Source organism: Myripristis murdjan, chromosome 10, assembly GCF_902150065.1.
Source record: "Myripristis murdjan chromosome 10, fMyrMur1.1, whole genome shotgun sequence".
Classification (NCBI taxonomy): Eukaryota; Metazoa; Chordata; class Actinopteri; order Holocentriformes; family Holocentridae; genus Myripristis; species Myripristis murdjan.
The window spans coordinates 16,609,042-16,633,015 of NC_043989.1; the positions used below are offsets into that span (position 1 = coordinate 16,609,042).

The 23,974-nt window shown below is 41.6% G+C and overlaps 1 protein-coding gene across 3 annotated transcripts in view; it reads right to left on the bottom strand.

The window, feature by feature from the left end:
* The window catches only part of gria1a (glutamate receptor, ionotropic, AMPA 1a), a 59,605-nt gene that overhangs the window by 13,080 nt on the left and 22,551 nt on the right, over window positions 1-23,974 (bottom strand). Inside the window, exons 3-10 of one of the 3 annotated variants that reach the window (XM_030062120.1) lie at window positions 21,938-21,991; window positions 18,793-18,951; window positions 17,779-17,946; window positions 15,185-15,289; window positions 14,799-14,909; window positions 11,473-11,679; window positions 10,948-11,238; window positions 10,793-10,875 (exon numbers count right to left, since the gene is read on the bottom strand). In XM_030062120.1, coding sequence (XP_029917980.1) covers window positions 10,793-10,875; window positions 10,948-11,238; window positions 11,473-11,679; window positions 14,799-14,909; window positions 15,185-15,289; window positions 17,779-17,946; window positions 18,793-18,951; window positions 21,938-21,991 — 1,178 coding nt within the window. Of the gene's footprint in view, window positions 1-10,792; window positions 11,239-11,472; window positions 11,680-14,798; window positions 14,910-15,184; window positions 15,290-17,778; window positions 17,947-18,792; window positions 18,952-21,937; window positions 21,992-23,974 lie in introns of all 3 variants that reach the window. The other 2 variants (XM_030062121.1, XM_030062119.1) reach the window with 2 other exon arrangements.

Sequence of the window (23,974 nt, forward strand, 5' to 3'; positions counted from 1 at the left end):
GGTGAGCAGAAACAGTAATGGAAGCAGTAAAAGTGCTACCTCGAAGGAAGTGACATAATTCGATGCAACATTTTGGATGGGTACAGTGTGTGTGTGTGTGCTTTTGTGTGTGTGTTTGTTGTCTGTGCATGTATGGAAGTCCTCCTAGAATGAGTTGTGCATGCTTGTTTTCTGATATTTAGCTGAACCAATTCGTTAGACCAGGCACAGACTATGTAGTACAGTGCGGTGCAAAATACAATGGAGCATCTCTCACAGTCGGACCCAAATCCTCCTCCCTTTATATATGATCTCCATCTGCAGCTCCAAGATTCTGGTGTAGCACTAAACTCTCATTAGAATTCCCCTGGCTGGCCTCCTCTATTCGATATGGTAATTAGCAATGACTAATGACTTTAGCAAGTGTAAAAAATGAGCCAGTAATGGCCACATTACAATGGATTAGGAATTACAGAGGTTTAAATGAGAAAGAAAATGGTCTCTAATTATAGTGTGATTCTAAGACAAATCAGGGACGGAAAAGGAGTTTTCTGCTACACTGCTATTTTTTTTTTTTTTTTTTTTTTTGGCTTCGTGAAGATTAGCAAGACAGCTGTATGTCCTTAATGATTGGACACAGCCATCCCTGATATGTCTGGATATGGAAGACTTGTTCCGTGGAAGTCAACAGAAAAGACAAAATGAGAGCGACACGGGCTGGCAAATTTGTGCCTCCACGCAAAATACGCACACACACAGACACAGGCAGACGACCAGAAGCACACACACTCAGTGTGCTAACAAAGGGTCTTAAGTGTTAATGAGTGTGTGCTGACTAACTGAACACTGGTGTGGTGAATTGCAGGAAATGACCTTAGCAACCACAGCTCCCTAGATGTAACAATGATGACAGAGGTGGGACAAAAACACCAGAGCATTGTTTATATCAAGATCACAGCAGTCAATGTAACAACACTACAGAAATAAAGGTGGTAATGTATGCCCGTGTCTTTTTGTGCCTTCGCCCTCTACACATTAAACCAAACAAATGTACAATTGTCTATTTTCAGATAAGTAAGTAACTGTATCTTATGTTTCTTGACCCACCTATTATTTCCAAGCCATGATAATGGAAAAAATGTGTTTTCCTTGACAAAATATGACAACAAAGACAAGGGGTACGCTATTAGTCATCTCCACAAGGATATACCACACAAACGTCTCTATAGGCATCTATATTTTTGTCTGAGACCACAGTGGCAGTGAAATTGAAAGGGGTTAGGTTGTGGCTATGGCCATGTACTCTGTCTCTCTCAGAGAAGTCGCTTTAGTCATTTGAAGGTCTGAGCACACTGGCTGTGATAACTGAGGCGTGACATTTGACTCGCATATTTTACAATTTCTATGGCAAAGTGCAAGCAGAAAATTTGAAGCAATTCTCCACCGTGATAGGATGTTACAGTCTGATTTTGATACCATGTAGGACAAGCTAAGTTAAGTTATAGTGCTCATATTTTGTCCATACATCCTAACAACTATGCTCCACTAGTCAAATAGCCCTCTCATTTCATCTGCTGCCATTTCCTCATAGATGACTTGGTGCTTGTGCTGTTTTAGGATGCTGAAAATCTTTATCAGTACATAATTTTAGTCCATGTAGATTCATAGTGTCTGAACTTTACATAGATCGTAGAGTTTCTTTTATATCAGACACAAACAGCTTTATTCCTCTGACACCTCTAATGAAGGTGGAAGCATTGCCGCCGAAACATGTAAGGTAGGAATAAACCTGTTTGTGTCTGATATAAAAGAAACTCTACGATCGAAGTACATAATTTTTCTACCTGCGGCACTTGACAAAAACACCCTGCTAAACAAGTGTGCTGTAATATGGGCATATGAAGATAATTAACGAGAAAATATATAACCTTTGTATGTCATTTTGCCTCCAGAAAGGTCAATAGTCATTGTGGCTTCAGAACCTTATGCAAAAGGGCAATTTTGGTCCTCCACTGATGCCCCAAAATTGAACTAAGCTGGGAGCAGAAATTGGTTGGATGTGCCACTTGATGCTTTTAGTGCACACTGGGCCACTGAAAACAACGGGCACTTATGAAAATGCACTTACGTGATGCTTAGTGTGCTTCTACCTGTCCGCCTCTTCATTCTGTCTCTCTCTGTCTCAGTATTACTAAATGAGGCGATGGGGGATGAGAATATATTGTGGCCAATGTCACTACAAAGAGGTAGGCTTTTTTTTTTTTTTTTTTTTTTTTTTTTTTTAAATGTATCTATTTATTTTATTACATTTTTTGCTTGCTTCATTGGGTTCATGATTGTTAGGCTGCAGATTATGTTCACAGTTCTTTCAACTTCAAGGCTAAACAAACATGCAAGCTTTAAGCACTGAGCAAAATAATGGCTTGTTAAAGCTTAAACAATCTCTCTCTCCATCTCCCTCTCTGTCTCTCTTTCTTTCTCCCTCTCCCACAAAAGGTCAGTATTACCATGCTATTGAGCTGAAATGAGAACATTATGATAATGTTGTTACCAGCCTACAGCAACCACACCAAAGGCTGGCAATTACACTCATTCAAGTATGTTATGGAAAATTCCACAAAAGCATTATGGCGTAAAAATGCTATGTAATTGTTTAATGCATGCTATTTTCATTAAAAAAAAAAAAAAAAAAGCAAATCATTTGAGCGGCAGCTATATGGTATAGTATACGGCGTGTTTTTTTTTTTTATGAGGCATGAACACACACATGTACATGCACACATGTATGGACACATGCGGTTACTCAATCTTCCATCTATTCCATTTTCTGTCTGTAATGAGTCTTGGTGCAGGGGAATCGATGTGCGAGAGATATGACTGCAATCACTGTATCCGCGGCTCCACACACATGCAAGTGTTCCTCACAACTTGTTAGCTGAATGATAACATGGCGACTGTCTTGGCCTCATGTAACCTGAGATAAGTCAGTGCAATACTTTGGTGATCCATTGGTGGGCTGTGAGAGTGCTTGCTACACGCCCACACACATACACACAGCCTTTAGTCACTGCACCAGGAAAACACGAATCCAGACGCAGAGATACATCACAATTGTTAGCTGAAAATCAATGTCTCACACACACACACACACACGCTGCTTTAAAACACACATGGTGACTAGATGTACATATAGATAAACGTAAAGAGAGGAAGTGTGTTTGCACAAAGGTACAATTGCAAAGACACAGACACTTTATGTGAAGCTGCACCACTCTGGAAGAAAAATCTGTGTCTCTTTAGGGTTGCCATGGTAGCACACTCTGCACTCCAAACAGTACAGATGAGCTGAGAGAGACTTAGTCATCTCACTCCTCCTCCTCCTTTCTCTCTCTCTCTCTCTCTCTCTCTCTCTCTCTCCCTTTCTGTCTGTTTCACTCTCTTTCTGTAAGGCCAAACACCTCTATGGTAGGAGAAGCATGCCGTTGCACAGGGAAAGCTCTGCAACAGCATGAGTTGGAAGCTGTGCGTGAGTTATAGGGCCGACTGATAAGCCTATAAGCATCACAATGCACATCTTTCCAGTCAATCTAATGGCAATGTTTACTCGGGTCGGTAGATTTCCCATGTGGTCTCAGACTGGTGTATAATTCATGCTCACAGGGAAGATATTCATATACTGTCACAGCTCCATTACATCAAAGCCCTCTCGGCCGGAAACACATGTGTGACTGTGTTTTAAATGCAGATTTGACATAGTATCTGCCTCTGAGGGGATGGTATCCTTTTCTGTGTGTGAGTGTGATACCCAAATGTAATCCTCTGTGTGTATGTGTTCGTTACTGTCTGTGCCGGTGAGTCTGCGTGTATGCGTGATCAAAAGTCTCTTTCATGTGATTTCCAGATAAATGAAACATGCAGTAAGTGATGCCATGAACTAAACTGAACCGTCTCTTTATGAATAAATCATTTCTTCTTATTGAGTCTTGAGCCCCCACAGCAATGATGTGTACCAGCAACTCACTATCTAACACTCTAATTATGTAATTCAGTGGTATGTGACAAAATCTAATTTCAGAATTTATTAACACAGCAATCAGTGGTGACTATCGGATTGGCAAAGAGAGGCTTTGAATGTGATAATAACAATAACGGTAATGATATGCTGTGGTATTTTACTGATTCCAGCTGCCTAAGAGCACAGGAATGGCTACAGTATAGTGAACGCATCAGCTCATACATCACACCGCAGACATGCAAGAGACAGACCAGACTACATTAAAAATTAGCTTCACTGGGAACATATTTTTTTCCTGGGAAAGAAATGTTCAATACCCATCTTGCATAAATCAAATATGTATATTTAAAGGATAGGTTTGGGTTTTTTGAAGTCTATTCCCTTTATTCCAGTCACAGGCAATGTCAAGCAATCGTTACATCTTCACCTTGATCCATCCAGGGTGCCGTACCAGAGGAGCAGCGTGAGCTGAACAAGTACAGCTCAATTAAAAAAAAACCACGATACTTTGTAAGCAAAGATAACATGGTGCTACTGACGGTTCACTTTACAAAATCGGGTGGTATTGTTGCCAAATTCCTTTGTTGTTAGAGTAATTGGCGTGACGGAGAGATACCCCCTGGTAAGCCCTGGTTAGGCCTGCCAGCTTGCTGTTGAGGAAGCTATTAAAATGCCACGCCAATTATCCAAGCAAAGAGGGAATTTAGCAACACTAGGGGGGGTTCCACCTGCTTTTATGCACATTTTCAATTTTTCAATCTATAATGAAACCAAGATCTATAATAAAAACACCATCCATGGGGCAATCTAGTCTACTTGGCACATACAGCAGATTGCATCTGATCGCAACAGTCAATGACTCTTCCCATGGCATAAATGATGGAAATCATTACTTTCATTACAACATTTCTTTGCATTTTCTTTTGCCAATTTTCAGAGAATTTGGTTAAAATTTGTGATACATTTGGATGGAAACCTGAATACTTTAAACTACTGCTCAGTTTTGTAAAGTGAATCTTCTATAGCACTATATTATCTTTGCCTACAAAGTATAGTGGGTTTTTGCACTGAAAGATGATTGATTGGCCCCATAGACTTGAACTGAGCTGTACTTGGAGCTGTTCGTGAGCTCATGCTGCGCCTCTGGTACGGTGCTCTGAATGGATCAAGGCAAAAATGTAACCATTGCTTGACATTGCCCATGACTAGAATAAAAGGAATAGACTTCAAAAAACCAAAACCTATCCTTTAACTGTAGCGAACACAGACGTTATTTCAAAGAGCTGCCACATGGATGGACAGGTCAAATTCTGGACAAAGGCAACAGAAATACCTGTTGTGAACCAGTGTGAGCATTTTAAAATAAATACAAACTCACACAGACAGTATAAAAAAGGACAAAATAATGGAAAAAGAGAGAAAAAAAGTAGCGCCACCACCAGTCATATCGTAACTCTGTCTATCAGCTGACAATGTCATGTCACCAATGTCAATGTCGACAATGAGTTTTAAAATAGTGTATGATCAAGTGTAGCATCAAATAATATGTATTTATACTACTGACTAGCAAAAAGGAGTCCTCACAAAAATGTATGTAATCAAAAATATTTCTCGAGTTAAATAAATTATTGAAAATTTCCCTCTTATTTGCTTGAATCGCCCAAGAGAAAAAACATGAAAAAAACCCCACCTCAGGTTGCCATAATAAACCAGATATATTATTCATTATTGAATGATTTTGACCGCCGGGCTGAGAAATTGCTGTTGTGGCAGGTAGGGGTGTGAGTGACAGAGCTGATTTATTTCAGTCCAGTATCATGTAATGGTGGCAACACAGCCACTGTGAAGAGGAAACGCCTCAAAAGTGTATGCCTACATGAATGCATTGCACAAGCATATGGAAAACAAATTTGCAATATTAGAAAAAACAATTAACAGCAGGCATGCGTTATACCGTTATGCTGAAAAAACACTGGTGCTGCAGCGCCGTGGCACATCATATGGCGCGCGTCACTTTTTCAGGGATAGCGAGGCTGGAAATAGGACAGTGGTGTGAAGTGGCGCAGGGTGGCGCATCTAGCCTCCGCCGGTGTGGGGTTGTACATAGAAAATAATAGGGCCGGCTGTTTTGACATGTGCCGTTCAGCACATTTACCGCTGTGAGAATGATATAACCTTTCTATGTGTCTATACGTGCGTTTGTGTGTGTGAGTGTGTGTGTGTGTGTGTGAGTTTGGCACAGTGATGTGTGGAAAGGTAACATTCTCACAAAAGAGAGTGAGCCCAGGCAAAACAGAGAGCATCAGTGCAGCCATGAGTTGAGAGGGGAAATGCCACACACGATGAATTCATAACTTAACACATCCACTAGGAGACGGAGAGAGAGAGAGAGAGATCTATAACGGATCGGCAGGATGAGCAGAACAGAGGAGTGAAGAGGACAAAGTAGAAGGGGGGGGTAGTGGAGGATGACAGAAGGAGTGACAGGAGAGGAGGTAAAAATGGGTGGATGGATGGACGGATCAAGTTTGGGGGGGTGGGGGTGGGGTGGATGGTGGTCAGCGGCGAGTCCACCTGTCTGCAGAGATAAACACAGGGAGGGCCCTACAGCACGGACCAGGGCTTATGGGAGGCCCTGAGTGACAGTGCTGACATTTAGAAAGAGCACAGTAAACAAAGTCTCATAGAGAATAAATAGCAGGGCTCCAGAGTGTCATACACACACACACACACACACACACACACACACACACACACACACTTACATACTGTGGACATCACACATCACACCAATTCACAGAAGCATGCATGTCTTTATGCGCACCCAGATATATGAGTGCACAGACACACACACACACACACACATACACACTAACGCACGTAAAGTCTTGTCTGTAATCCTGGAAGCAATGGGGCATGATACCTTTAGACCGAGCCAATCAGATACTATTAGGCAGTAGACAAAGAAAATGAAAATGACAAAAAGCGCTGCCTTTTTATAGAATATGTGTGTGCGCACGCACGCACGCACACACACACGCACACACACACACACACACACACACACACAGGCAAGCAGGGAAATTAAACATGCCTACTGATTAATCCGGGACACAGTGGATCGTTAATGTTGTTCCTTGGCCTTTTGTCTCTGATTAAATGGAGATGCAGAAAGAGTAAAGTGCTTGGAGCTGAACGCACCTCTCTAGAACATTCTGTTCTCACATATAAGTGATAAAGGCAAAATGATGATTGGCTTTCAAGCACCTGCTCAGAAATGCCAGCAACTACCCTAAACAAAAACAGAATGTCCTCTACAGTTTTTTTTTTTTTTTTTTTTTTTTTTAACCCTTTTATGTTCAGGTTCTATATCTATATCACGGACATTTTCTTTTTTTCTCAGCACAAGATTCTTGGGTTAGATTTGTCTATGATACCAGTGTTAACATTTTTAACACTTGTAATCGCATTTGTCTGCAAAGCTTTAGGCAGGCAAGCCTCGACTAACCCCAACCCTTGAATATTTTGCAGTTTATAGTCATTTTGGAATCATTACCTGGCATATACAGAAAATAGAAACGGCAAAAGCTTTAGTTTTTTGGACAACCTGGCTTTACAGAAATGCAGAAACAGATTTGCACACATGTAGACATTAATTAATCTGCGCCTCTTTAAACGTGACACATTTTCCTTTCTTTTCTCTCTCTCTGTCTCTCTCGTTTTGTTTTGTTGTTTTGTTTTTATTGTTTTTTTCCCCCTCATTTATCCATTGATTCCAGTGAGCACGCGTAATGGGTCGATTCGTCTAGGAAGCCATATTCCACAAAAACAAAGCCTAAAATCAAGCCTGAGAATGGGTAAAATCAGAATAGACAGATACAGGTTATAAATGTGGTAGAAATGCATGCAAATTGCTTAGATAGCTCTACATGCCTTGATCATGATCAAAAATCAGCCTCAATACATATTATATACATCAAGATAGATTTTTCGTCTTATATCTGTTAAATACTGTATGTTTCATCTTTTCATCTTTTTAGCCAAATCCCACTAGCTCAAAACACCTTGTTATTATGAATTATTATGTGTACAGTCCTACCAACAGAAAACAACCAACCACTGTTGCCTACAGCTAAACTTCACCTGACAACACATTAGCATGAACACAGCTTATCTCTTAATGTTAGTGGTGGAATTCACAATGCTTTAAGAGACACACAGCCAACCCACCCTCCCAGCAACAACAAACAGCGACAAGTATGATTTCCCGCTGCGCTAACAAGAGCAACTAGGTCACCCAAATTTCCTGGCGAGAAATGATTCCTTAAGGGTAGTTTGCAGAGGGGTGAAACATTCACAATGTTGCCTGTCAAGGCACAACAGAGCTCACTCCACCATGCTGAACCCTACACTGTGGACAGCTGCACGGGCTAACCATGAACAACTGGGGTGTTACGCTGAATCCCAAAGCGGGGTTACATTATAACCACAGCAAGCAACCATGAAGAAGCAATTGTCTCACCTGACATCAGATGAAAATGACAGATATTTAAAAAAAAAAATGACTGAGGTGCTTGGAGGATGTGACCCTCACTCTGCCAGCAGCATCACTGACACCACTCAAAACAGCTATGTCTTATTCATGACTCTGTATTCTGGTGAAAATCTCAATAGATAAAAGTGCAAAAGCTTTTCTTCTTTTTTTTTTTTCTTTTTTTTTTGGTATTTCAGGGTGAGTGAGCTATCCCAAACTACCTCCGCTTTAAAAAGAAAATGCTCCTGATTGCCTGGGAGGCAAGACTGTGACTGTGTGCCATCTTTTTATCACTGTGCAAACAATGATATTACAGCCTGTCCATCCTGACATAAGGATTACAACTGACAGCAAAATGTGAGAGGAATTTTAATTGACACTAGGAAAGTAAAGTCTCTTAAATAGTGGTGGCAGGCACTGTGATTATTTGCTTTGGTTGTGAATTTGGAAGTCAATATGGTGGTGTCAACACAGTAGTGATGCTGCAGCAAGTCATGTGCAGCAACAATCAGAATGCTTCATCCTCTTAAACAGTTAAGGCAGGGTGCAAAACCCTGCAATACTGAGATTTGCTTCTGCCCAGCAGAACAAAAACAACTACAAGCATGCCCACCCATGGGTGTTCGGTCACAAACACACACAAATAGACGTGCACACACAAAAGCACACAAAGAGAAACCACGGGAAAGGTCCATTTGTGGAAGCATGGTAAAAATATCTCCCTGTAAGGCATACAGAGAAATCAATAGTTATTGCAGATGCATGTTCTAGCTGTAAGAGAAGAACATTTGTACTATATGCTTTATTCTCCCATGAGGGCACACAGTCCAGTCTCCAGGCAGAAAATGGTAAATGTCAGGTGAAGGCCAGTGAGAGCGGGGATACAGTCGCTACTTTATGTCCTACTGAGCACCTACATGCAGCTGTAGGTGCAGAGATTTTCTCCCTAGTGATTCTTGTGTAAGATAAGCACAGTGCAAATACATTTTGTAAATGTCACCAAGTAAAAGCCATACAAAGGTAAACTGAAATGTTACAGACTGCTGTAATTTCTTTAACCTTCACCCACCCACCCATTGCAGCTTGACTGAGTGCCCTTGCTATTTTTCAGCAACATTGTGCTAAACATTCACATAATTCTATTCATACCTGGGAGCCTCCAGACACAACCTTAATCGTCTCCCAATGGCCACTGATCAATTGCCCAAACTGCTAAATTAATGCAGCTTGGATATTACATGCTATAAAGGGAATAGCAGCATCAACAACATTTATGAGTAAATGGTGCATTAACAAATCTTCAGTTTCCAACCTTTATTCCTCCAAATATCCATACCATTACTTGCATGAGCTTATGCAATCACATGCTTGCTTCTTTAACATCAGCATTAACCCACAAGATATTAGGCTACAGTCCAATGCCACACCACATGTATTAAGCTATGCAGAGTGAATGAGCACAAAAGTTGAAAGAAACAAAAAGCTCTGCATGTACCCATAACCTAGTAAGTGTCTTTTGCTCCGGAGCGAACAGTGATAATACTGACATTCTCTTCTCCTCTCTACCCTCTAGTCCCTCTGGAAAGCTCAGAAAGTCAACCTCAGTGTCTCTAATTTCAGACACTTTAATGAGATTTTTAATTGGTGACCTTTTGAGAGTGGTCCCGTACCACAGCTCATGAGAGCATTCAAGGGGAGACAACACACCACTTGATACCCCAACCAGGATCCTTCACAAAGGTCCTTCAAGTGTCTGGCTTTTACCTACAGCCTCAATCTGTCCAAAAAGTTGATCATATATATATAAATATGCGTGCTCTGATTCGGAAAAATCTGGTATAGATAGAAAGATAATGGAAAGAATTTGGACTACAGTTTCACTGAGGAGCTAACAACAACTCTTCAACTGCATTACAAAAGTTTTCGCTGTCCTTGAAGTTCATGGCATGTTTAAACCACCACAGGAAGTACAAGGGCACAAGAGAGAAAACAGTACGTTCTGTAACATGACCACATTATAAACTCCCTCCACTGCTCCTCATCAAACTTTCATCTTAGCTCTGTATGACAACTGACAAAAAAGAACACAATTTCAATGAACAAAACCCAACTGAGCTGAGCACAAACACAACACAGTGGTTGGTGAGGCAGGCAGGAGGGGATAGAAGTAGTGTTCAGTGTCTTTCAGTGTAATGTCAAACAAAAACAAAGACTCAAAGGATGGAGCAATGCATTCAAATTTATTCTTAATGTTAGCTCCTTACCGTGGTGAGATATCACAGCCCTGCTGCATGAAGGCACCCAGTGAAAACCAAAGGGAGTTGAAAATGCCAAACTCATTGGTCTGCTCCGGGCTCTGCTGGTTGGTATTCTGCTGACCCGCTGTTTGGGTCTGCTGGACCCCATTGGATGCTGAAGCCTGGGTGGGAGTCTGTGGGTCACCGCCCTCCTCGTAGTCCTCAGCATGCCACTCATACGGGCTGAAGCGACTGACGAGGAACAGAACAACACTGACGCCAATGTAGGCGAACACTATGCACATCCAGATCTCGTAAGCCAGCGGGTCCAGGAAGGAAAACACGCCAGGTTTGGATTTGGTGGGTTTCTTGATCATGATGGAGATGCCAAGGGACATGAAGGGCTTGGAAAAGTCGATCACTTCTTCACGGACAAGGGTGATGGTCAGAGGAGCCACAGCTACATCTGCTTTCTGAGGGATGAACAAACACAAAGGCATGCACATCTTTCAGAGTCTAGTGTTTTTGCACATTGGGAATCCATCTGGTAGAATATTGTATGTTCTACCATGGTCTATTGAAATATGTGGATTAATGGGAAAAGTGCAGGACTGTATAAGCTAAGGTTATTCTTAAAGCACCTACAACAAGATACCGATGGCTATATTCCTGCTTCAACAATCCCACATAAAGTTCTGTGCACTCACCCCATACACAAGTTCCCCCACCATGCCATTCCACATTTTGGTTTCCGGGTCTCTGGCTCCATACTTGCCATCAGACACAATCTTCAGCTTATAGTGGTAGCCCACATGTTTGGCTATCTCTGCGGCCAACTCCACAATGTAGCCCTCATACTTGTCATTCCCTTGAAGTTGCTCATGGTTCTTCTTCAGCATCACATATGGCGATTCCTGTAGGATATAGTTAAAAAAAAAAAAAAAGAAAAGAAAAGAAAAATTAGCCTTCAAAATACTATTACATACGGGATATCGGTGCACTCTTTCCGTAATAATGAAAAATTTGCCAATATGATAAAACACTTTCATATTAATATTCAATGTCCCTTGACAGGTCCTGTCATGCCACATTGTAAGTAGCCAGCATAATTTTAACAGCAGGACAGTTTGTTAAGCTAATTAAGTCAGAGACAGCATTACAGCTGATAGTAAAGCTTTAGCACATAGTTAAATTTAATGTCACGATCTTATGGATGTTTTGTGCTTCCATCAGTGCACTGCAATTCATCCAAATTTTTTTTTTTTTTTTTTTTTTGCTCATAAGTGCAAATTTGAAAAAAAAAAAAAAAAAAAAAAAAAAAGATCTATGTGAGCTGAAAATATAACTGCTGCTGTGAAAGGTTCAGCAGAAAAGATAATTATATGAAATTACAAGGTATTATTTTGGCTTTGTTCCTGCAAGGTATGGGGTGTAATTCAATCACAAAGGGTGACTGAGTATGATTATTACAGAAACACTGCCACATTTAAATGCGTATTGATTACATGGAGCAGACGGTGAAAAAGTGGAGGAATTGTACAGTCTTACTGAGGATCATAGGACGTTAGACTAGAGAAAGTAAGCATGTATATGTCATTGTGTGGACCTGGAAGACCTGAAGCCGATCACTGCTCCAGGGCTAGCCTGCTCTCCTTGTTAAAACACACCAGTATTCTGTACATACACTCTCTCTCACACTGATTGGGTATCCTGAGACATTACAACTGACATGACACCTGGGGCACTCCTCTCTTTCCATAGCATCCTAAACACAGGAAGAAAAATATGCTTCATATGGAACTGAAGTCAACTTAGTCTGAATTGTCTACGAGTGCTAAGAGGGTCTCAATTCCCTCAAGTCATTACATGTGCCTGATTTAAGTTAAGACTATGCTGAGCTGAGCAAATCCAGCCTCCATCTTTCATCAGGGTATAAAGACGGAAGGTTTCCTCTGTGTGTTACTATTATCTGGGTTCTCCTGCTGGGTATGGCTGAGGTGAAGGTAATCATCATTACACATGGCAACCCGAGGTTCTCTGGCAGAGAAGCGGGACCCCAGGGAGGCACTAGAGAGAAAGGTCAGGCATGGAGCGATGCGACAGGGTACTGTATGCACTCACGGCTGCAGACAAACAGTCAAAGACAGACGGACACAGGCACACGCAAAGCTGTGGCCTCACATACAGAAAGGTCCACTAGGACTCGCTCTCTGTGACTTGCAACAGTTCCACTGAGGCTCGCTGTCACTCAAACATGTGTTAAATATAATGCAGACACACAGACACACACACACACACACACACACACACACACACACACACACACACACACACACACACACACACACACAGTCATACACATGTGGAGGTACATACAATCAAAACAACACAAAGACATTAGCTGTCTAAGTGACAAAACTGACAAAACCAATTTTGTTATTCCTCTGAGTCCAGCCCTAAGGGGGAGATTTGAAATTACATGATTCACTCTCATGTGGTACAATTTCTTGTGAAAGCTTATTAAAATAATGGTAGACAACATGCAGCGGGTGAGTGCACCAACATTTGATTCCTAGCACGCAGAAACCAAACCTTAAAATTCCAGTCCATGGCCTGGTTTTAGTGTAAAGCTGTGTTGGTTGGGATGCCAAGTCTGAGTGCTAGATTAAACACTGCCTAGCTCCTCCAGATATCCGCCTAACTCAGAGCTTGTCTGTGTCCACAGGCATGGGGCAGGGGGGATTGTAGGGAGGCACATAGCTGAAATCCCTTACCCCATTAACTCTCACATGGGAGATCTGCAGCACACACTGCCACACTAGAGTTACTCCGCTATGCTGCTATACTCTGCGACAGTATATGCCTGAAATTAGCTGCTGTTTTCTTGCAAATTGCATCCATAACTGGTCTGGCTCTTAATAAAATTACACTGCAGCTGTGCAGAGATAAAAGGCACTGACCCTTGAAAAATATGGCCCAGAGAGAACCAGCGCTGGACCTAAGGTTTATTAATAAAACGTGAGATATTCTCCACTATAAAATCTTAAATATTACACAGTCACTGAGAGCATCTCATACCTGCAAAGATCTACTAACATATTTATTGTTCCCTGGTGAACATCAGCCAGGTAGTGCCTGCTCCTATTTTTCAACCCAGCTGTACCATGACCAAATCACCCTGAGGCTCTCCCATTGCAGAGGAGGTCAGCCTGGGTTTCTGCTGGCCTATCCACCATCCCACCATCCTGCACCATCCCCAGCAGCCCCATCTCTGCTCTATGGCTCAGGCCACTTCAAACAACCTGGCCAAATCACGTTGAGCAGGCTGACATTGACATCTGAGCCAAAAAAAAGAACATGGGAGAGGAGGGAAGGGAAAGGAAGGACATACTGACTCTTGACAGCCTCTGAAATCTGTGTTCTCCATTGTTCATAAATTGCCTCTTGTTCTGCTCAGCACAACTACACTGGACAAACGCAGAGACCTCCAATATAAATGCCTTCACAGCGACAGCCATAGCATATTCTGTGCTGCTCAAATGCACATAGCTATTGAATACTGAATGGTAGAGTCATTTATAGAGTCTACAGTCAATTGTATATCTTACACCGTCGTCAAGGTAGCCGTGAGAGGCTACCTTGTCCTTGTGTTGTCCTTTTACCTTTATTAGTGAGTATGCACGGCAAGTAGTAAGACGTAAGCCTGTAACCTGTTAATCTGTCTCTGAGCCAGTGGCACCAAGACAAATTCCTGCACTTTTAATGTAGTTGCCAAATAAAGTGATTCTGATTCTAGGCAGGCACCAGACAGGCGAAAAAGCAAGTAGAATAGCGCGGGGGAAGGTGGGAAGGAGGGTGATACAATCACAAATATCTGCTGAATTCTTTCTCAAGCCTGAACTTTTAGGAACTCTATCATAAAAGAAAATGAAAAATGTTACCCTTCCTCACACTGTCTGTCTGTCCCTGTTCTCCCTGTCTTCTCCATTCCTCACCCTCTCTATTACTTGTCCTTTAAAAGACACAGACTCACCAGGATGGTGGTGACTATGTATGTTCTGTTTTGCAGGCCGTAGGTATCATTGCTGCCTCTCATGTAGGCTGCCGTGCTCACATACTTCTCATCTTCATTCCAGTAGCCCACCTGAAATAAGGGTGACATTTCACAAAGTCAAACATTGCGGCAGTGTGAGTGTATATTATTTATCTGCAAAATGTTATGTCTTGACAAGAGAGAGATGTGCACAATAAACACATAATATTGCAGGAACAGGATCCCCAGTGAGCCACAAATTTACTTCTGGGAGAGTTCAACAAGATTAGCAAGACATCAGTAATATGTTTGCAGATGTGTGCTGCAGACAGTATCCTCAAGCGAAACAAAATTTCTTCAATTTGGGTCCCAGGCTGTAGGCTCACCTTCTTGGGTCCAGAGGGCGCCAGTTCCATGACACTAACAGTGTAGTTTGTCCTGCGGCCTTTCTCGTTGAACTGGATGTGACCAGTCAGCCCATCTATACGGACCTGTTGTGCAGTCACAGACAATGAATCAGTAATTCACTGATTTTTTTGTAAGGACTGACTTACCAAGCAGAAAAGTGAATGATGTCTGCTATCAAGCATGATATTCATACTCCAGGCCATTCTGCTCAAGTGTGCACTGGCAGCAGAAATTTGCATGTTAAGAGTTTATATGCAATGCATGCTAAATGTCCATTGGATCTCTTTGTATAGTATTCATTTGTGAACGTCTGCACTGCATGTGTGCCTGTCGACCTGAATGACAGACGGCATGCGTGTCTGTGTACAGTGCAGTGTGTTTGTCTTGGCTGTGCAATGGAGTTAATTGAGCGAACACAGCTTCAATCTCCAGTCTTTCCCCAGGCAGATGGCTAGATTGACTCCGACCAGGCCTCTGCACAGCCGCTCCGCAGAGCCTCAGGCTGAACACATGCACAGACACGCATACACACACAGACATACACACGCAGGTGCACATGCTCATATCATGTATACTCACACAATCATAAAACATTTATGATGCCTCCATACCCAATGTCTACTGTTTTTCAGATTAATTTTTCTAGCATGGTCTTTAAAATATTAATGAAAATCAACACTTAAAAATTGAAAATAAATATGTCATAAATATGCCATTAGATTTAGAAATCGTGATTACCCCATTGCTAGACACTAGTGAATTTCACAATGCTCAGAAGAAGATGCTCACGCAGTATTTCTGCTATTTGTATTTGAAATATGTATTTCAATCACTTTTGAATATTTTGCAAGTAGTATTTCAAAGAGCTGAAAAAATTCAAATATAATTTGCAACAATATACTTTAGTATTATCAAAAAAATCATGCTTGATGTAAGTACATCTTAAACAACACACAATACACACTTAAACACCAGCTCATTACACAATATATACTTAAGCAATACACTATGCCTTTTGGTGCAACAATAATACATTTTGAGCATTACATTATAAAAATAATACTTTACAAAAATCTGAATGCTCTGCCATTTTGTTACAAATGCATTTTCCTGTATTTCTGAAAATACAAAATACATGTATTTTATCCTGATACAATCATCTCAGACAAAGGTGATGATTAATGATTACGTATAAAGGGCACTGAGCACATTCAACCTTTGGTCAGAGGGGGTGATAGATTACAGAAACTTAACCAATGGGAGGCTTTTTTGATTGATGGACTGGAGGTGTCAAAGTATCCTCGTCTCAGTGAGTTATAGTTATAGACTTCACTTGTTTTCTGTAATTACTCCTGTATAGGCTCTTTTTTTTATTCTCACAGCCAATGTAAAATCTATTATATATATGAATACTTAATTTTCATTGATGATGCTTGTGTATATATATTTGTGTAATCTCATCTTATGTTTTTTTCTTCTTCTTTATTTTCTACATATTCACTTGTCATGATAGTCTCTGGGTCATGTGAATGCCTCATACTGGTTGTTGCAACATTATAGGTGAGGCCACACTATAATGCTTGTTTCTAAAACAGTGATGAAGACCTACAGCAGTCGAATCATTTTTTTTTTTTTTTTTAATAATTTAACCACTATAATAAAGGGTTTTTTTTTTTAATATTTCCTTCCTTGTTGTTACATTTCCTGATTTTTGGAGTGCCTGGATCACTCTCGTGTTTGAAGTACTTCAAAATCTAATTTAAATGTTATCCAACACTAATATTCAACTTAGTATCACACTAAACCCTATGGAAATTATATGAGGGACATTTTTTCCCCCCAGAATTCAATTCAAAAATATGGTGAAACTGTAGACTCTCATTTACAAGGTAAGCTTTGAATGAAGTGCTTCTGTGGCTCTATTGCTGATTTATGACTCGCGACTGATCTGAAATTTGGATGTTTATCTGTAGAACATGCACTTCCAGAGAAGCTGTGAATGAAGTTGATAGCAGTGAGGTGTTAGAAGTGCATAGAAATGGAGATCAGAGGAGGATCTTACTGTCAGCCCAATACAGAAATTTAGAGAGCTCAAACCAGGAGATAACAACAGGAACACAATATTGTGTTTGTATATATGTGTGTGTGTGTGTGTGTGTGTGTGTGTGTGTGTGTGTGTGTGTGTGTGTGTGCATGCACATGTCAGCATGGGTTTGTGTGCCTCTGAGAGTGCCTTTGCTGGAGATCAAGAGGTCCGGCCAGTCCAGCATTCCATTACCATTTCCAAATATTGTATTTCTAAACTCAATTGTTGATGTCATATTCCATGATGATCACAGCTGAGCCTTATTGCCTGCAGGTTTTGTTTACTGGCCGTGATGTCACATTTGATACTCGGGAGCTCTCCTGCGACTTAATGTGAACTTTACACGACAGAATGAGACCTAATTTGTTCAGCCAGCCCCAACTCAGGAGCTGTTAGCCAATATGTCATTCAAGCATTTGTATGAGTGTGTGCATGCATCTATTTATATGTGTGTATGAATTTGAGTGTCTATCCATGTGTGGGGACCTGCTGTAAGGCTCTCTGGATATCGATGCCCTGTCCCCAGGGAGCGGGTGGGTTGGCAAGGCACTCCCCAGCGTTACCCCTCCGAGAGATGTCTATCCTCTGCCTCCTGAGGTTCTGGAAGGCCGTAGACATGACTTTCACCCCGTCATACGTCAGAGCGCCCGTGTACTGCAGAGAGAGAGAGCCGTCCATTCAAACACACAAGCAAAATCCAAAAAACTGATCAAGGCCTTGTCTGAGAGACAATACAGAGCAGAGGCAAGGCAACAATGCAAGAATGCCCTGTCAATTTCTGTAAATTTCACAATTCATTTTTTGTGATCAATTCAGCCTGAATCACAGATGGAACTAGAAAACAGTAAAAGACCGCAAACCTGCACCAACACTGAACAATTTTCCAACTTTCTATTACCCCTAAAGACACTGTTGTTATCACTTCAGTTTGGAGTTAAATCGATTTTTTGATCCTGCAATCCTATCTTTTGGGTTTGCACATGAGAAGTCTCTTCCCGTATTTTAGTTTCATCTTAGTTTCATGCTACAATTGTTCCTTGGTCTGAAGCCCATCTGCCCACAAATCGGTTCATAAGTTTAAACCTTCTTGGCAGAGGCAATGAAAGCTAGCCTGACCCAGAAAATCTAAATGATCTGATGAAAAGTCTAATATATAACAGCACTACTGAATTTCAGCTGGCTAAAGGACTAACAGGTGATATTGCTATTTTGCATCCAGCAATTTATTTTTTTTAATATCTGCTCATTACTAATCAGGGTTGCAGGTGGCTGGAGCCTAAACCACTCAGTTCATTTTAGTGACGGTACACTATTTTAGTGACGGTTCATTTTGACACTTAATTTATCAACCGCTGTGAATTCCTGATGTTACGTTAAATCATTTTAGATTTGACATATCTGCCTCTGTAGCACTGCCTCATCACGTCCTTGCATGGATGCTTCTAGGACAGAGTGAAAGAGAGAGAGAGAGAGAGAACGTCAGAGATAGGAAGGCCGTACTTTAAGGCCTCTCTTTGGCACTTTGGAATCTTTATTGTCAAACTCCATCCACTGCTGGACGACGCGGCTGACGTTGGGCTCCGAGTTGTTGACCAGCTGGAAGCCAGTGATGTTCGCCCCGCCTTTCCGAAGGTCTGTCAGGTCAATGTCCAGGAAGCCCTGGGACAGACAGAGAGACAGGCAGGGACATGGACAGAGAGACAGACAGACAGAAAGGTAGGAAAGATGGACGTTATTACTGTTTGAAAAGTGGCAAATTGAGAGTAATGTATTGCAACCCCTATATATCTCCTAACTGCAAACTAAGTAGCACTCACAGTCATGAATACAGGATTATATCATGTTTCATGTGTGCCACAAAGAATAAGATGTGTGTTTGTCTGTGCATGCCAGATAGGGAGAGAGAGAGTGAGAGAGAGAGACCTTCCATTTATGTGTAAAAAGGAAGAGACAGTGTTCAAACTAGAGGGCAGCTGTTCCGGGTGCACTAAGTTGTAGTTCCTGGTTTTAACTGTGGCCACAAGAGCACAAGGGTTAATTGCATAATGAAAATGTCAAATCCTTTTCTTTCACTGAGCGTGGTTATCCCATGAAGCAGACTTCATCCCTGTCTTTCCTGAGGGACAAGAGTAGTGAGAAAGAAAATAGAAAACCTCATTTCAGGACGGGAGAGGTCTGAGGCTAATCTCTGTTAGACTTAGTCCTCATAGGCTACTGTTAACAACAGGGGGATCAAAACCTTATAGGCCACTGTGAACAATGGAAGAGATGCCTCTGGAGCTGCTAGAGCTCAATGCAGGGAGAAGCGATTTACTGTAATGGTAAGCCCCAACTTATATTTTTTTTCCCCCCCGTGACTATTATGTGTAGAAGAGCTGTTTTTTTTTTTTTTTTTTGAAAAGTAGAAAGGAAGACAGCCAGAATGGTTGCAGTCTCTCAACAGGGTGCCTGTCACCGTGGAGAGAAGAAGAGGCAGGGAGTGGTATCGGGTGAGTGGCAGAGAAAGACTAGGAGAGGGGGGAGAGTGAAGATTTGTCTTTGATTTGTCTAAGAGTTAAGGGCTAAGGTTTGTCTGATTACGAGTCAACGTGCCGCTCCGGATTGTTCTCTTGCCTGCAGAGCATCTGTCTCACAAACCACAGACTTTCCCATCTTTCTTGTTTCTTCTCTGCTTTGAAATCCATTTTATCTGAGGATTCAAGTCTTATCACATGCCATCTTTTGCCATCTCACTGTCTCTCCTTGATTCTCAGATAAATGTTTTTTACAGGTCTGTACTTTTTATATGTGTAAATGAAATTTTATAGTGGATTGTAAATGTGTGATTGATCAGCTCACTCCCAGTTTTAAATAAAAAAATGATTTTTCCCTTTATTGGCTAATTCTCCATGCAGAAACACTTGTCTATTTAACAAAAAAGACAGAATTTACAATATGTAGTTAAGTAAATGATTTTTTTTTTTTTTTAATTTTGGTGTCTTTCTATCAAAATCCTATTACCTCTGCATCCGAGAAAACTCTTATCTTCAATGGTGATGTCATGCTCTACTAATAGGCGATAAAAACATCCTGCTTTTGAACAAACATGCTCCTCCTATCAAGTAAGACTGCCTTTCTCTCCCTAGCTGATCACCCATTGGTTTGCCTTTGAAAGATCCCTGACTGCATTAAGCCCTGCTCCATCAACCCACTTCAACATGAAATACATCAAATTAAGGAAGCAAGAAGCTCTCAAAAATGCTGTTTCATTGTGACTTTAAAGACAATGAGAACAGACACACGGAGACGGTCGGCTGTGAAGAGGGAGCTAGACTTGCATAAAGTTCAAATCAATTCATGTCCTCAATTCCTTCCCTTCTGATAGGTCAGCATGTTGACAGATAGAGGCAGAAGGCTGGCTCAGGCCTCATTTGAGAGAAGGAGGCAAGGAAGAAAGGAGGCGTCCAATATGCGCCTCTCTCTGTCAGCCCTCCATCTCCCTAATGTACCTGTGTTGCCAGGTGTCCATATTTCTCAGCTGAACAGACAGAGTTGTGTCTTTTTTTCTGCTCCATGTGTCAGTTAATGCAGTGCAGTGAGCTGAACAGGTTACTATAGAAACTAGCCTTTCCTAACACTTGGACATAAGGGAGGGGGAAACATCTCATACAGCACTCTGTCCACATTTAAGGATTTACACATGCTCGCATCTTTCTCTCTTTCAACTTTTTCTCCTCCCTCTGTCTCTCTCTCTCTCTCTCTCTCTCTCTCTCTCTCTCTCTCACACACACACACACACACACACACACACACACACACACACACACAAAGTAATTTAGGAAAATTTCAAAAAGGTGCAAGGACACAGAAAAAGTGATTTTTGCACAAGCCTTTTAATGGGCCCCATTATAAATTATTGTGGCCGCTTTGCGTATCAGCCATTATTGCTGCCCAAGCCTTATCATTTAAAATTAAATCTGGCAAACTGGCCAGACAAGAAAGATTGAGCCAATCTAAAATCCCAGCAGTGAGAAATTGTTGGAGCCAGCAGCTGCATATTAATGCTGTTATTACTACAGCTTCTGTTGATATCAATTTTCTCTTCATTTGGTTGCATTTAGTGCAGCTGAATAGCGCTGTAGGGGTCTACGCACCACGTGCGCTAGGAAAATGGCAGCAGACAAAGGGAGGCAAGGCATCTAACCCTGCATACATTGGCTGGTTGACCTTTTTTCTGTCTGCATTACTTTCTATGGCCGTGCAATGTGACTGTCACGGGTTTTCCGCCTGGCCCTGCACGGTAAGTTGTTCTGTTCAGTTCTGTTCTGTTTTGTTCTGTTCTGTTCTGCTCTTCTCCGATCTGCCTGCAGGTTTACCAGCAAGTACAAATTATGATGTAGCTGAGGAGAGAATGGGGCAAACGGATATAAAAAAGACATAAAACAAGACGGTTTGAGGCAAACATTATTAGGTGCATGTAAGTCTATTTAACTAGTAATAAAGCATTAAGAGTCTTGTTGAAAGCCACATTAAAGCAGCATGGTAAAAAAGACAACCGAGGATTATGCAAGGCATTTAGAGGGCATGTAGAACATCCGCTCAGGGAAAAAGAAATCAATGAATGAAGACACATGACACTGTGATATTGCTCTTACTGAGTCCTTACCAGGTTAGCCAGGATGTAATGGTAGCTCTTTGCATTCTTGCCTTGTTCGACAATCTGGAAAATAAGGACAGAGGGCAGATATAGAATAAAATGGCTGTGACATAACGGCACAACATTGGTGTGGGTATGTGTGTGTTTGTGTGTGCATGAGAGAGAGAGAGAGGGAGGGAGAGAGAGACAAACCAAAGGGGGCGGTGTTGACAGTGTAACTTCCCAGCAGTATACCTGGTACAGTTTACCTGACCTTGGGCAGTACAGACAGTAAGTAGGTTGACAAGAAATGAGAGCAAAGGGACAAAAACACAGACTATTCATTTCACCTCCTTTCCTGTAATCCCAAATCATGAAAAAGGTGATTAACATATAAAAAGCTATCATTGATTATAAACGTCGCCTAATAAATGACATCAAAAGTAGTATAAAAAATGGCCTCTCTGCAGTTAATTAGAAGCTGCTATGAAATGAAATGGTTCTCTTAAAATCATTCTCTCCTCTCCTCTCCTCTTCTCTCCTCCCCTGTCCCTTCTTCTGTTCTGTTCTGTTCTAACCTCTCTTCTCTTCTCTTCTCTTCTCTTCTCTTCTCTTCTCTTCTCTTCTCTTCTCTTCTTTTAACCTCTCTTCTTTTCTCTCCTGTTCTCTCCTTTCCTCTCCTCTCCTCTCCTCTCTCCTCTCTGTCTTCAGTGATGAATGGTGGTATGTGACGGGGCCTGGTGTTCGTGTCTTATCGTCACAAACAACATGTATAACTAATTACTGCCTGCTCCATCTCTGGAACAAAGTGAACTGCCAAAATGTCATACAGTGTGTGTGTGTGTGTGTGTGTGAACGTGCTAGTAGATGTTTCGCTGCATATGTGTGTGTACTTGTGCACGTGTTTGCATGCATGAGCGTACAATGATCATCACAGCATACTGGACAATCGCAATAAAATAGGGCAGAGTGAGTAGTACTAATTTAAAAACTATGCACCATCTTATTAATAGCCTAAGCACAGTGGATAAGAAGCTTTTTTTTCTCTCTCTCTGTCCCTATTCAGGCATTGTGCATGATCTCACACATTTTTCACATCTTCCTCTCTGTGAGAGTGTTCTTTGGACATCAGTTTCCCTTGTGTGCGGTTCGGGGACACGCTCATTTTGTATGTGTGTGCGTCTATATGTGTATGCCTAATGATGCTGTAGGGCATGACAGACAGTGGCATTTGTTATTAATGGTGACCCCAGCACAAGGCAAGCCCTGCAGCCAGCCTTGGGCAAGGAAAAACTGGAGGGAAGGAGGAGAGACACAGACTGACGCAGACATCAATACACCCGGCACCAGCTAAAACACACATAACTGTCACAGCGGACTGTCAAATGGAAATGTTTTTGGTTGTGAGCTGCATTTTAATTATACATGCAGATTTGAAGAGTCGGTTTGAGCGCAGCCCCAAGAGAACGGGTCACTTTTTGTTTCTCCGTTGAAAAACATATTCTCGTAAATAATCCAGAGAGTTTCTGAGGTATTCTGTTGTCGCAATGAATATCGTGTATCTAAGGGGATTACATCAGCATCTACGATAGGTCTATACAAAAATCATACTCTTAACATACTGCCATAGTGACATTATCGTGAGAATCTGTGTTCTGGTATGAATGAGATGAACACAGGAGCAACTTTAGAGGGCAAAAGAGGCGGAGGTTGGATGTGTATGTGTTTGCTTGCCAGTGTGTGTGTGTGTGTGTGTGTGTGTGTGTGTGAGCCTGGATGTACAAGCGGGGTACTGTGGAGGCAGGGAGCAGATGTAGGTGATTGATGGTGGCCGTCTGAATGGGGAACTTCTCAGGCTCAGCTCCTGTAAACTGGTGAGAACTGATGCAATAACCTTAACTGTGGACACCGGGCCATCAATAACACTCACCCAAGGCAGCCACAGCCTTCACATACAGATGGGAACTCTGAGCATGTGTGTGCAAGCGTGTGTGTGTGTGTGATCTTGGTGAACATATAAATATGTTATTTTCACTCATGTGGGCATGCCTTTTATTGTTTTCGTGT